The sequence below is a fragment of the Malurus melanocephalus genome, unplaced genomic scaffold (genome assembly GCF_030028575.1).
Source record: "Malurus melanocephalus ecotype Western Australia unplaced genomic scaffold, MMel_1.1 scaffold_355, whole genome shotgun sequence".
NCBI lineage: Eukaryota > Metazoa > Chordata > Aves > Passeriformes > Maluridae > Malurus > Malurus melanocephalus.
The window spans coordinates 167189-182562 of record NW_026623587.1 but is presented as its reverse complement, the minus strand read 5'-3'; the positions used below and the strand labels follow the sequence as shown (position 1 = coordinate 182562).

The 15374-nt window shown below is 48.8% G+C and overlaps 1 protein-coding gene across 5 annotated transcripts in view; it reads right to left on the bottom strand.

Annotated features, from left to right (window-relative positions):
- Positions 1 to 15374, bottom strand: part of NSMF (NMDA receptor synaptonuclear signaling and neuronal migration factor) — a 45104-nt gene that overhangs the window by 17241 nt on the left and 12489 nt on the right. For 3 of the 5 annotated variants that reach the window (XM_057378339.1, XM_057378341.1, XM_057378343.1), the window contains 3 exons: positions 7036 to 7512; positions 2859 to 2934; positions 551 to 619 (listed from right to left, as the gene is read on the bottom strand). In XM_057378339.1, the coding sequence (XP_057234322.1) occupies positions 551 to 619; positions 2859 to 2934; positions 7036 to 7512 (622 nt within the window). The remainder of the gene's footprint in view (positions 1 to 550; positions 620 to 2858; positions 2935 to 7035; positions 7513 to 15374) is intronic. The other 2 variants (XM_057378340.1, XM_057378342.1) reach the window with 1 other exon arrangement.

The window sequence follows — 15374 nt, the reverse complement described above, 5'->3', positions numbered from 1 at the left end:
GGAAAAAAGGAAAAAAGGAAAAAAGGAAAGTTTTATTTCCCTGCTACTATAAAAAAATAATTTAAAATAGACTTCTGGTTACTAGAGATGTTCATTTTGCCTAGATCTCAGATTTTTGAGGTGCATTTGTAGGTGCAGCAACAGCAAATACAAATATTCAGCTACCTTCAAACARTTGCTGCCTGTGGCAGGGGAGTTGGAACTAGAGGATACTTAAGGTCCTTTCCAACTCATGTCTTTCTGTGATGATACGAAACTCCAAGTTGGAATGAAGAAATTGCATCTTTAATTTTTTAAATAYATATTACATATTTTTCTGCCTGAGGCATAGATCATGCATATTATATCTGGGATGTTAAAAGCATCTCRACAGTGTTCTTTAAGAAGATGGAGATCAGCTACCCTGAGCATCATTCAGCTCCAGCAGAGCCCGTGTCCCTAGGACAGCACAGAGACAGGGACAGCCACGGTCACCACCACCAGGGTTCACTGCTGACCCCAAAGGTCCATGCAACAGCAGGTSACAGCTCCGGGAGGGAAGGGGCCCTACCTCTGGATAAGAGCTGCAGAATCATTCTCTCGTTTCCGTCTCTTCCTCTCTGCGTAGCCCCTGAATGCCCTGGGAAACCATTTCAAGCCATTAAGCAAGTCCAGAGCTGGGAAGGGCAGAGGACACGGGACACACAGAGGAAAGCTCCGGGCACACAACGGAGGCTGTGCCACCCAGGGGCATGGGCAGCACCGCGGGCAGGGCAGGGCACTCACCAACCACWGCTCCTCACTCCCTAGGGCTGGACATCCTAAAACATCACAACACGGCCCAGAGGAGCAACCACCATCCCTGCTCTGGAGAATGGACCTGGGAGCTGCAGGAACACCCTCTCTGCATACCAAGGTTGAGAGGGACAAAGYMTGCCAGCAACTGGGGCTGCCCTTGRAGGATGAGGATGGTTTGGTGGGATCCGTGTAGGTCTACCAGGTATAGCAACCTAACCTGCCAGCTGACAGACAGCCCCTAGCATGAGTGAATATGATGGACAGGAGAGGAGAGGAGAGGAGAAGAGAGGAGAGTTGATGCAGGACACCAACACACAAGGAAATAAAAAAATTAAGATCATACTTACGAGATGCTAGAGAGTCCAGGAGATGCAGGGAAAAGAGAGAAGAGGAATTCATTAGTACTCAGCCCCAGACAGCATTCTGACAGAATTCTCACTCCAGAAGGAATATTTCTTGTCAGGTGGAAGGAAATTGCTTTTTAAATTAAACATTTCTCAGTGGTGAGACTCCTTGACTGAGCTCAATCCTCCCTGGGGCAGGGCTGACAAGTGGCTTGGATGCAAATGAAGCTCCGTGTAGAGCCAGACAATGTGGAGATGCACAAGAGCTGAGYGTGGCTCCTCATGCTGCACCACCATGAGCTCCTGGGGCAGGGAGAGTTCTCCACCATGACAAACACTGGTGAAGTTGGGTCATGCTGAGTCACGAAGGGAGCAAGTACAGTGGGATGAAAACASTGGAGCAGAGGCCAGAGGCACCTGGGGGCCACCCCAGCATTTTGGGGAGGTACCCTGAACTTCTGGAGGTGTTTCTGTGGAGTTTCTAGAGGCAGCACAGAGGCTCCAGGAATGTGAACCAAGGAGCTGCATTAACCAAGGGAGTTGTGCYCCTCAAGGGTTCCCTCAGGGAATGTTCCCCAAACCAATGCTGGCCTTCAAGCCCGGTGATGGGCCACCATCCTGCAATGAATCTGCCCAGCAAATATGAATTCAGACAGCAAAGGCTATGTCCAAATGTGCTGATTTTGCACACAGTTTGTGGGTCAGATCAGAACTGTGAAATATCATTCACTGTTAATAGCCAGTATTTTTAAAGTGGATTTTTTTTTTTTTTTCTGGGGGATGCAGCTACCCCACTTCTCAACTCCAMATCCAGCCTTCCCTGCATTAATCCTTCCAGGTCTGATCCAGTCTGGGTTACCGCAAAAGAAATAATCAGCCTCTTTTCAGGATTTGGGAAGGGAAAAGCGCAAGGGAAAGAAATGTCAGAGAAGCAAGATTACAAAAAGGACACCAGATTAGACAAGAAGAAAACAGAGAGAGCCAGAGAGCTGAGTGTGTCCCAGAATTGGAAGAAACATATAGGAAAAAGGTGACTGGGCTGGAGAAGGGCTTGGAAGGCAGAAAGGTGTCTCATTTTCCTCACTGCTTGCCTTGGTTTTCCGGTCAGGTAGAAAACAGCTGAAACCAGGAAGGTGTCAGGCCCTGGCAAGCCAGGTACAACCTGGAAAAGAGGCTTCCCTTCCTCTCTTCAGCCCTCTGAAAGCTGCCCAAACACAGCACCAGGGGCATCAAAACCTGTGTGGAGTGTGGAGGGAAAGGCTCCTCCTAACTCACATCCCTTCATACTTTGCAGATTTTACGGACACATTCACATGTGCAGAGCAGCACAGAGCTGCAGAGCTGCATCTATCCCAGAGAAAGGCAGCTCTCTCAGCCAGGGATGCAGGGCAAGGCTGGAATAACCTTCCCATGGGAAGGGGGGGCAGCAGGAGCAGCTGGTGCAGGGTCTGAGCTGGTACTCTCAAAGGACCCTCACTCAGGGCACAGTGCCATGGACAAAAATCAGGGAAGCAGAGAAGGGCTGGGCAGCCTAAAGAGTTAAAGAAGGCAAAACCAAACAAATGAGAGCAGTAAGAAAGAACGAATAAGTGGGAAGGAAAATTAAGAGGAGACAAGTTTCTCTCTTTGTCTCTCATCCCTGGCCAGTGATGCCAAACACACAACTCCTGCTCCAGGCTCCGAGCACGTCTGGACTCCGAGACACAGAACAAAAGSCACAGCAGTGGTTTCACTTACGCTTGCATAGTTGTAGTAGCAGTGTGAAAACTGAAGAGGTTCTCCTTTGGGAACCAGGTTCGTATGGGGACATCATCTGCAAGAGAGAGAGAGAGAGCAGAGCCTGAGCACTCAGCAGGCACAGACATCCTTCAGATAGACAGATCTCCTTCCCAAGCTCTTCCTCTCAGGACTTTTCTTCAGCATCCTSCCCTGACTGAACAGGAGTTCAGGAGTCTCATCCTCCTCATAAAAATGCACCCAGCCACTGAGTGGTCTGTAAATTCGTGCTAAGCCTGTCTATCAGGCACGTAAGTGAAAAATAAAAAGCTCTATCTTAAGCATGGGAGATTAGAATAATCCAGGAATTACAGAAGTGACATTTGAATTAGGAAAAAAAATAGAAGAAAGAAACATTTTTCATTGAAAAGGATTTTCTAGCCTGTGCCCTTTCCTTTATACCACTGATTTAAACTGTCRCATTCCTCCAGTTCTTTCTGATACAGCCCTAGAAGATGAAAAACATTTACCTTCCTCTCCTCAGAACTGTGAGCTTAAGACATTCTCTCTTTTTCCTGCCACTGAAGTTTCAATAAACCCCTCTCACATCTGCTCCTGGTGACTTTGCCTTTAGGAGTTTGTCTGGTTTGGAAGTCAAACCACCCTTCAGCTCCACAAACTGCAGGAAACTGAGTTGATTTAGTCACCTCTGTTTGAAAATTGCCCTGTCCAAACCAAGTGGTGATTTTTTTAAAATCCCAGGGTATCAAGACACTGCATCATCTTCAGGACTGACCATTAAGAGAAAAAGCAGGCAACAAAAATGTCACCACTTAGGTGTGTGGGATGGTGGTGACCAGGAGGAGGAACCTACCCAAGCTGAGGCTGGAGTCAGGCAGGCAGGGARTCTGAGGGGTATGGAAATCCACTGGCACCTCTCAGCAGACTGGATCTCAGTGGGCTGAATTCCTGGGGTTTGGGGATGCCTGATTTTTCATCTTGCTTCACACCAATTTATGGCTCCCTTGCCTAATGCCTTGCTCCACGTTGCTGATTGAGTCTTACTTCAGTCATTCAAGTCTTCAGATCTGACAATATACCTGATAATATCTAATATTCTGGCATTGTCAAGGTATTTTTTAATTCACTTTCGCWGGCTCAACCCCAAACTCCACATGCCCATTGCAGACATAATCAMTACAGACCAGCTACCAAATGTTTTGTGCAGATCATATCCCACAGACTATTCCCTGAAAGTGCAGAAAGTGGCTGCAATTACTGATGCAAAAGATGCTAAGTGCAGCTGGGGAGCCTTCCTTTGAAGAGCAGCTTCCAAGAAATCTATAGAAAGCTGTACCAGACACTCCTTCTCAGCTCACAGTTTACGTCAAGTCTTGTTTAAAGGCACTCCAAGGAAATATATATGTTAAAWGAAACTGCATTCCAGTATGCTAAAGACTTCTGATGCAGTCCCAAAGTCTGCTCTTCTCCAAAACATGGAGTGAGATGCAAAGCAGAACAACTCAGGCTGTAAATGAATTCTTATTTGAAGTCTCCAACCCACAGAAGTGGCAAAGGAAAAGTTATACAAATTCCTTTTTAGCCAACAATTCTGTTTAGGCTTCTCAGGGACTACTCATCTCAAAGGACTGACAATCTCTTAATGTGTTTTACAGCTTTTAAGCTACTAGCTTTGGTTCAAAGTAGAGCTTATGAACAGTAGCTAATGTCCTTAGGAGGCTTTGCCTGCACCATTGCTGAGAGCTTTCTTACCTTTTCTCACAGACTAGAGTTAACTTAGGAAAAATATTCCTGCCTTCCACACAGCACTCAATGCAGAGTAAAGGATCTGGGACTCTTCAGAGGCATCTCTTTACCAGCCAGAGGTACARCAGCAGCAGAGGAGCTCACAGAGGGGACTGGGCAGCACAGCTCAGCTCCAGAGCTCATCACCAAATTAAAATTCTGATCATAGGCATGGCAGCTGCTGCCAGGAGCAGGCAGCACATCCTTTCTGGCCAGGCAGAGGAGCCTGTTCTTCTTTCTTGTCACCATCAGCTGTGATGGAACAGTGGAGGAGCCACGGGACTGGTAAGACTGGAGAGCCACCACCACCACATCCWGCATCTCCAGCCACTTCCCACCACACCCAAATCCCAGCACCTCTGCCCATGGGTGGATGTGTCTGCATCAGATGCTGGGAGCAGCCCAGGAGCTGACAGCTTGCACTTGGAAYGGTGTCAGGCATCATAAACTCAGCATCAAAATCCATATTCAGCGATGCCAGTGGGCCTGGCTGCCGTAAGTGTTGGTTTGCAGCAGCGACTCGTCATGTAAATGCAAACAGAAGCAGCGCTGTCAGGTGAACCCAACCCTGGGGAAATCAGCCCCTCCTGCCTCCACTCTTCTCTGCTCCCTTTTCCCYGCCAGCCAGGCAGGAAGGACATGCCAGGGAATTCTTCTGGCAACCTGTGACACTTGTGCTGTTCAGCTCTTGGGTTATCCAAGTGACAGCACTGGGATACAGAGTGCAAGCTGAGGGAACTCTCCTTGCATGGTGCCAGTGCTGAGATGGGATTTGGGCTTGGAGACAGCCCTGCCTCTGCAGTCACGCAGCCAGGGCTCAGAGGCTTGAGACAAGCACTGAGGAGAGCTGCTGCCTGCTTGTCTGAAACATGGAATACTCACAGGGGCATCCACAGGTTCAGCACTGGCCACTCTGTTCCCATTTCAGTAACTACTCTGACATATTTTCCAAAAGACAAATCACCACCTTGTAACTGGTCCCAATGAAAATGGCTCCCTAGYTGAAAACAGACAATAAATTCCAGGGCCCAGAAAGAGAACATGATATCTCCCTACAGGATTTAGGATTTGCCAGGACATGTTTTCCAGCAAACACACCAGGTTAGCTCCAGCCATGAGGAGTTAAACCCCTCCATTGGTGATGTGGAGCTTTCCTCTGGTCATGCATYGATCACGTAAATTCCTTCAGTTCCAYRGTGMAAAATGCAACTCTGATCYCTCCAGRTGTGCTRGTTTGGGCTGGGATAAAGTTCRTTTTCTTCACAGGAGCTGGTATGAGGCACATACAGTATCTGATGAGAAGCCCAAAAAGTACCAGGGAAMAGAGGCACAATGCTTAAAAATAATCCACGTATTTCATAGGGCTGTAGTTTTCCCACACATTTGATAATCAGCCATTATTTTCAATATTATTCTTCAGTTTAGGCCATATATTCATGTAGCCCCACAATTTCAGGCATCTAGGCATGAAAACATGGTTCAGGACCCAAATTTTTGGTGATTTTACCTGTAGTAACCATCACTGTAATATTTACKAGAAAACTATGGACCCAGGAAAACTGGACAGCTTGATCTTCAGTCCTTATACACAATTTCTTTTCAAGGAGAAAACCTTGACCTTTCCTGGCCCGACTCTGCTCTAAATGCCTTGATGTGTGTTTACARAAAAAAATCAGACAAATTAGGTCAGACCCTTTGCCAGCCACATACAGGCAAAGATGGACTGCACATCAGTTTATAATTCAAAGCACACAGACTGTGACATATATTTGATTAATGGTTCAGTTTTTAAAGACAATCTTTTTTTTTTTTTAAATGTAATTGAATCAAGCCCTGTTCCCTGAGAATACTGAGCAGGGAAGAAAGCAGGGAAGGAAGTCCAATACTGTGGTAGTTGCCAGTATTTCTGGGAAGCCCATGAGATGGCACTACATGAGTGGCTTCCAGCCCTGCAAACAAACATTTTTGGAATACACCAAAGTACAGAACACCATAACCTGAAGTTGAGCACCATGAGCTCAGGCTCCCACAGAGCATTCTGGCACATTCACAAAGATTCCCCCTGCCCAGCATGAGGCACAGAGAGGGTSCTGCACTGAACTGCTTCTGGGATAAACACAGATGTAGGGCTTTGACAGAGTCCTTCCTCTCTTGCTCTTCCWCCACAGAAATGGAGCCCAGAGCTGCACGAAGGAGTCATGAAACCCACCCAGAGCAGATGCTGCTGACCAGCAGCTGGGAGGACCTAGCTTCCAACTGCTTACTTCAAACTCCATCTTTGACAATCCCTTTCCAGAAATGCTGGTCCAAGCTACCAGAAAGGCCCAGAATCAAAACCCCAGTGCTGGGACAAGATGGGTGTCACATGTCAGGTCACCCGGCACTCACTTACCAGACACTCGATCGACACTGTACATCCTCTCCAGCCTTTTCCTGTGCCACCCAGCCTCRCCAGGCGGGTGCTGCTCCAGCTCAATGGACTGCTGGGAAGGTGCAGCCAGCCTGGTGCAGTTGGGRCACTCCTTGGAGCCCTGGCGGCCGCCTGGCCAGGCCTTGCAGTGGCGGCCGCCRTGTGAGCCGCCGGCACCGTGCGCGTGGTGGCCGTGGTGGCACTCCTCGTGGGTGGCCCCCTTCATCACCACCAGCTCCATGCTGTCRTTCTCGTGCTCCGACAGCATGGGCCTCTCGCCGGAGATGGTGTACACCCGTGGCTTGGGGCCCTCGCTCGGCATCTTCTCCGCCTGCTCCTCGGTGAAGCTCCTCTCGAATTTGCCATCCGAGATGACCGAGAGTCGGCGCTTGTTCTGGGCCGCCTGCTGCATCTCAGGGGAGTCCTCCTGCCCGATGTAGGAGTCTGCTAGCAGGTGATCTGAAAYGAGAGGCACGTTTTCCTTACAGCAAAGCACCCCAGACATGACCCAGGCAGGAGGCTCTTTGCCATGGCTGTGTAGGGGAGACAGATACAGGAGGTCCCTCCAGGAACCACTTCAGACGAACGTGTGCCCATTGCCACCTTCTAAACTTCCAGAGCTGGCACTGAAATGAGATATTTCTGTGTCACAAAGAGGCCCAATGTTTTAAAGCATGGCCACCAAACAATTTTAGAAGCAAATGCAGGTCTCATTGCACAGCCTGAAAATACCTTGCCAGACAGCCTTGGTTCAGCTACAAGCCTGTCTGCTGGTCACAGTCTGCAGGACAAGCACCAGCACCAAACTTCTCCAAGTGCCAAACTCRGAGTGTTTGGCACATTAAGCTCTTTAAGAACACTGGCAAAGGGGCAAACCAACAAGGTTTGGGGTTTTTTTTTCCCCTCCTGATTTTCTGCCAGGTGGTTTGWCAGGAAAGAAATGCAGCAAGACTTCAGCTGACAGCTGCAGCCCAGCACCCTGCTCACGGCACACCCCAGTCCCACAGATGGCCACTGCACAGCCGTGGGAGCTGTCCTGAAGGAAAACACAGCCGCTCCCTTTGTARGGTAGGAAGATCGAAAGGAGACAGGCCCATGAGTGCAACTATCTTTGGAGCCCACACACTGGATGAAGTGCCAGGAAATCTCAGCATTTCCATGGCAATTCCATGCATGAACCCAACAGTAGCTCCCACCCACCTGCTAATCCTTTTTCAAGTGGCTGTTAATTACCTCTTACACTTCCCTTCAGATGGGAAGCAGCTCGGGGACTGGCAAAAAGGCTCAGCAGGGAATGCATTATTCATGTSACTACTACCTAAAAGACGAAATCATTAGTGTCCAGCACAGACAGCAGCACTTAAAACAGAGGCAGAAAGCAAACCCAAGCCTCTACTTCAGTAGATATTTAAGAAACATACTTTATTTAGCTACGGAGTCATGACCTGGAAGAAGTCACCCACAATTTGAGGTTTGGCTACCTTGCAATTGGCCACAGACTGAAGAAGGAAGAGGAGACCTACCTCTGGTGGTGTATGTGTGTAACATGGAACCTTTCATTGCTGCCCCACCCTGCTGCCTGTGAAGGGCTCCTGTGCCCCTCTGAGAGAAGCCCTCCCAAGCTGAGGCCATACACAGTCAGCTTTTGAATCTGAAATTCATCCTGGATCATGCTCGTATCTCCCCTGCCCTGTYTGCAGCCAGAACTGAGCTGGTACCRGTACAGGGTGTCACCACTGTCTCATTTTTCTGCTTGAGATACAACTTCCTCCAGCACCACTAGGAAATAAATCGGTCTCTGGCCACTCTGCACAAGAGGTGACTGTCAGGGCCGTTCAGGCTGACACAAGTCAGGTGTAATTTCATTTGTCTCCTCACAGTCTCTGGACACTGGAGCTGGCAGCTCTGTGGCTCCTGGAGTCACTCCAGGAGACAGTGTAGGAGTCCTGAAGGAAGAGTTGTGCCTCTTGAAYCTGCAGCTGATGCTCTTTCCAGGCTTCACACAAAGTCAAAAATCCATGCCTGGGTGTAGTGAGGAGTAGTGCCCCTCAGATACTGCACAAGTGTAAAGGCTGGCAGGATTGCTCTGCCCCACRGTCAGTGTGGACACCTGCACCTGCTCCAGGAGGAGCCTGATGGACAACAAGGGCCATTCCAGAGGAAGAAGGTGCTCCACAGGCTGTCATCCAACAGCTTGCCCACCCACCTGCAGGACACAGTGTCACAGAACAGTGCAGAGAGTGGTCACAGGCTCCAAAGTCTCTCCAACCACGCGTCAGCCTTCAAGAGGCAGCAGGCCCCCTGCATCTGCTCTTCAGCAGCTCAGATCCTCCCCAGCTCCAAGATTAACYGTGCTCTAGAGTGGGCACATCTTGGGAAAACACCACCAAACGGCTCCCCGAGATCTGCCAAGATCTGTGCTCACTAATAGTGCCAAACAAACCATTTTTAAAATTAAAAACAAAGGCCAGCTCTAAGTAGTCGTCTCAACTTGTCACATTTACTAATCTGTGTGGGCACGATGACGCTACAGATTTCTTAAGACACCACAGAATCGTGGCTGACAGCTGCCCCTGTTCCTCCTGAAACTGATACTTGTGTGGAAGATGCACAGCCTCCTCAGAGAGAACACACAGGAGTGTCACCTTCACTCACACACTGACAGCACCGGAATGCAGAGATCCAGGAATTCCTGAGCTCTGGGATCTGGGTTTAAAAGAAAAAGTGAAGCCCCTGGTGCTGATGATCGCAAGCAGAGAGACTAGCTCCACTCTCTGTTTTATAAGCATTGAGACCTGTTCACCTCCATAAAATTTACCCACATGTAAGTGGGCCATGACTGGTTTGAAGAGTCAACTTTTTACTGAAATCCTGGAAGGATTGACCAGATGTATTTGACATAACTACCTACCTGATCTAGCATGTAAAATATAAGGATAATTCTTTCTTCCTASCTTACTTGTCCCCTCCTCAAGGCGTTTTCACTTGTACTTATGTAGGAGTTTTCATGATCTGCACTACAAAGGGCTGCCAGCACACCAATGTGCTTTCTTTTTGTAAAACAACTGGATAATCTTCATTTTCATTCAATTTAGCACCTTCAGTAATTACACATTGAAGAAGTAACTTCATATGCAAAGGGAATATGAAGYCTTGTTCCAGAGCCATCATTAATAAAGAATTTATCTACAGAAAAAAAAWTAGCATGGAAGGAAAAGAGACTCAAATATCCATCATAATGTGTTATTGCCCTGTAAAACTGAACCCATATCATTTCAGGAGCCTGTGTATTCACATACACATGAGATCACACACAGCAACAACCCCAAGAGATGACCAGTTACCCTTGCCTGTGCTTGCAGGGAACTGGAGTCAGGTGCCAAAGCACTGCACCTGCTGCCACGAAGGCATTTTAGGCTGTTTCCTTCTGCTGGGAAGGCAGTGAGACTGGTCCAGGAAGAAGTGCTGAAACAGAGCTGAGCCACAGGGATGTTGGGTGAGGAGAACTGAGGGACACTTYGGGGAGCTCAGCAATGCCTGGAGCTGCCTTCTGGAGTCAGCTGCAGCAAGCTGCTGTTAACACCTTCGCCTGCTACTGCTGCTCCCTTCTTTCCATTTCCACATGGCTCTTGCCACCTCTCCCACTCCCAGCTGCTCCACCAACCTGTCACAGCCACCCTGGCCAGCGTGACTGGGCAGCCTGGCACAGCTCCCTCCTGTCCAGCTGCTCCGATGGAGCTGACCTGGGAACGACCCTGCACCCCCCACCAGCCTTCTTCAGCAGCACCTTTGTCTCACACAGCTGCAAAGTTGCTTAGGACCAGACAAAGCAGGTTCTTTAGGCAGGTTTGTCTTGATTCTTGTTCTACATGGATTTATTTAGCCCACAATACTGAAGATGAAGGGAACAAGATCAACGTGCTTCATCTGTAGATCATGTGTCCATTGGTATCAGAAACATCCAGATGGTATTTCCATCACTTCCCTGCCGACCTGGGTCAAGTCCAGCAGGGTTTGATTCTCAGTCCTGAGGGCCAAACCACTTCTCATCCTCCTTGTTTTGTACTTGAACACGTCTCTGTCGTTTTGGCTTCACTTGCTCCTGTCTGACATTTCTTTCTTCACCTTCCATGCAGCACTGTCCAGCACAGGGCACACGTACCACCAGAGACTGACAGCAGTGATAATCTGTGCTGGGCAAYTGGCAGTGTCTTGGGGAAAAAAAGAACTCACATTCTCAGTACATGTAGTTCCTGATAATGAGGGTCGTATCAGTATCAGACACTCACAATGCATCCTTTCTGATTCAGTAACTCGAGCACTCACTCTGACTTAGGGACTGAGAAAGGACTTGCACATTTTCCTTTCACTGCCACCACGTTTCTCCAGAGCAGGGAATGGGCTGGGATCRGCCCCAGCTGCCTGATGCCCATCCACAGCTGTGGAAGGGACTCACTGAGCCAAACTCCTCTCTGCTGCAGAYTGCCTTGTGACCCTGTGGGATGAGAAGTTTATAAATCAAGGCAGAATATAGCCCCAAGGCATAGACAGGAGCTCCAAATTTATTCCTGTATTTAGCAGCTAAACTGATGATTAAAGCACCCTAGATTTAAAGCCTCCGCTCCAGCATCAGAGGCAAAGTGGCAAAGGGGAATCCAGATAAATCCTATTAAAAGAACATCTGTCATCTCAGCAAAAGACATTTCAGAGAGACAGCTCTCTCTTCCCTGTTCCTCCTCAGTTGGAACTCTCTGGACCTGATGTTCATGACAATTAAGTTCCAACTTTAGATGAAAGAACTGCTGTAGTCACTGAAGATGAATGGAAAGTTTTTGGGTGTACAGGGTGTACAAGCCTTGCAGTGCTGCTCATAGAAGTAAGAGCGAAATCAATGATGGTTTTACCTCACATCAGGAGGAATCCAGGAGATTCCTTCAATGAGGAGAGCAGAGAGGTGGAAAACCATCACTGGAAAACCACTAACACCCTTTCAAACAGCTGAGCAGTTTCTCTCGAAATCCCAATTCCAAGACCCYCCACATGCCTGTCACTGCCCCTCAGGTGTGCTGGCACTTCTTGGTCTCCTTTGCTGTCACTCAGAGACAATGCAGAGCTTTGCCCTTGCCAGCTCTGTTCCTTCAACGTGACCCCCAGCACAGGACAGGCAGCCCACCTTGCTGGGCTCAGGGCTGAAACACGATCAAGGAATAGTCATGAGAAAAAATGGGAATTTTGTTCAAGTTATTGAAACACAAGGCAGGGATATAAAAATAGGAGATATAACAATAAAAAAAAAGGTCACAGTGGCATTTCAGTTGTGCAGTAGTTTTGGAGCCAAGTAAGTAGATGGAATCACAGAACAGTTGAGGTTGGAAGAGACCTCTGGAGATCATCCAGTCCAACTCCCTGCCAAGGCAGGGTCACCCAGAGCAGGTGACACAGGGACATGTCCAGGTGGGTTTGGATTGTCTCCAGAGAGGGAGACTCCACACCCTCCCTGGGCACCTGTTCCAGGGCTCTTTTGACCTTCCTCGTGCTGATGTGGAACTCCTTGTGTTTTAGTTTCTGGCCACTGCCCCTGTCCTGTCACTGGCCCCACTGAACAGAGCCTGGCACCTCCTCTAACACCCCTGGAGATATTTCTGTGCATTAATCAGATCTGCTCTGAGTCTTCTCCTCTCCAGACTAACCAGGCCCAGCTCCTGCAGTCTCCCCTCACATGAGAGATGCTCCAGACCCCTCATCATCTTTGTGGCCTCTACTGGAGCCTCTCCAGTATGTCCTTGCCTCTCTTGAGCTGTGCACAAGGACATGTCCAGTGCTCACCAGGGTGAGCTGAAGCCTGACCAAGCCAGCCCCACCCTGACTTTACTGGGCACCCTGACCCCACTGCACCCAAGGAAGGAASGTCACACACTTCCCTGCAAAGCCACAGGAAACAGGCAAAGGCTTCTTCTGTAAGGGAGCTGCTCTGAGAAACCTGAAGGTCACTTAACCATGACAAAATGGTTCCAATTAAGTCTTCTGTGCTCAAATAGGCTTAGAAAACAAACAAACTCAAGATAGCATCGACCTGGCATCTCATAGGTGAATAACCTTTAGTCTGGCCTGTAACATTAATGTGAAGAGATGAAATTGCTACTGTGAGACACGACCCAAAGGAGCAAGTGGCAGCTCCATCACCGGCCCCAGCATCTCCATGGTAACACCGTGACCTACGTCTTTGTTCCCTTTATAAGCCAACAGCATATTCCACAGCAAGTTTCAGGATACACCCACACCATGCTTGCACTGGCTGATGCTGGAACTGAAAGCAGCCTGAAGCCCTCAGAGATGAGATTTCACATCCCTGCTCTGTCCTGAGCTCAGGCCACCTACAACTCCCTTCAGAGCACGGGCTCTTTCTAAAAAGGCCACCTCCACCTCATCAGCAGGGGGATACACTGAGAGSAGGGCCAGGTGCACTGCTGGTTCTGTCCTGGGGAGAGAAAAAGGCCAACCCGGGGCTTACTCTAAATCAGGCTCTGCTGGCATTTCCACAGTCTGAACCCAGAAAACAGAATGTCCCTCTCAGAGCACTGAACAGTTGCAGCTTTACTCGCTGGGGGCACAGAAAGCTCAGCTCACARGTCACTCAGCCTGAAGCACCTGGGAAGCTTCCCCTGGGATTTCTCCAGGCCCATGCCAGTTTCTGGCAGCATCAGGAAGCTCCTTGGTGTATGACTGCTCCCTTCAGACACAATCACAGCCCATTCTGGAAACAGCCAAAGCCCAGGCTCCAAACACAACTGGCTGATCTGGTATCAGCTCCACTCCTGGCACAGGCACAAACGTGGTTTTGGTCCTGCCACCCCTCCCCATTTGGTCAGGGGAAGCTCAAAAGGGTACTCTTCTCACACACTCACACTGATGACTGAAACATCATGCAAAAAACAAAGGGAAGACACAAAGATTACTTTTTTTTGAGCTTAAAAAAAAGCTTCTTCCAGTTTCACGTAACTGCCCCCTTTGGTTTGCCTTGATGCAAACCAGTCTCCACGCTGCTTTAGCAGGAGCCGTGGAGAACTTGGGTCAAGGCCTGCTAGGCAGCTCCTGCCCAAAGCCCAGCACCTCTGCAGCATCAAGAACACTTTGGATTTGACCTCTCACTCTCTCTTGCTTCCAGAGCCTTTCCCACACAGCTTGCCCAGAGCAGCCAGCCACAGAGGGCAGGCCRGTGCTGCATCCCACAGCCCCACGCTCCAGCCAGCAGCTGCTGCCCTCCCAATAACCCCACTGGGCAAAACAGATTAAAAAAGTAACAGGAAAAAAAAACCCCACAGCTCCCTCCCTTTTCTCAAAGGATCCTTGTGCCTGAATCCCAGCTCACCAGGATGGATCCCTGCTTTCACACAYAGGAGGGAGTTTCTCAAAGGCACTGCTTGATATCCTTTTCAATGTCACTGCCCCATGCCCTGGGTGCCTTTTCCTCTCACACTTCCAGAACAYGGAGATAAAATCTAAAGCATTATCWCARTGCGGGGCCTCTGACACCTAAGCTGGAGAATGTCCAAAATTCCATGAGCTCTGCAAGACTCTGAATGATTATKTCTTCCATGCTTTGTTCTCTGCAGCCTTTTTACACTTCCCTTTCACAACACTTCAATCCTTTTCCCCATCTTTCTGTCTGTCCCAAGGGACACCCACTTGTACATTAAAAGGTACCAGAAAGTACAAAAGCAAGGATTCTGGCCACAGCCTTGGAGGCAGAATAAATGCTGAACATTCTGGGAGAGTGCTCTTCGTGGGAACCCTCCCAGACTGCATGAATGAACCAGTAATTMACAGAGGCAGGAAGAGAGCAGGAGATGCATCACCACCCTGGCACCAGTTCCCTCAACACATCCATATCCTATCACCTGCAGCAGAGTCCAACCCTCCCTTTCTTTATAATTCCTTAAAATATCCTAAAGTTCAGGGGGAAAACATCTGAGTGATCCCAAAGGGACAATTCCTCCAMCCTCTGCATTCATACCCCATCACCAGAAAACTGCCCTGCTCCGAAAGGGAAACAAAGGGAAGAAAACTCTGTGCTGCCATCATCCCTGACATAACCTCTGAGGAAGAGGAGAGGTAAATGCATCTCTCCAGTCACCTGGAAAAAACTCTTCCAGAATAAGATACTGAAGAGTCACATAGGAATAGTCAAACAACCTTTTTGAGCCAYGAGGTTCTTGGGCCTCACATTTATGCCTTAGGATTTCAGCTTCTCTATTTCCATGTCTCTGTACCCCTGGAATTCTCCAGTGTTTAACTCCAGACTCCACAGACAGTGCTGAGCT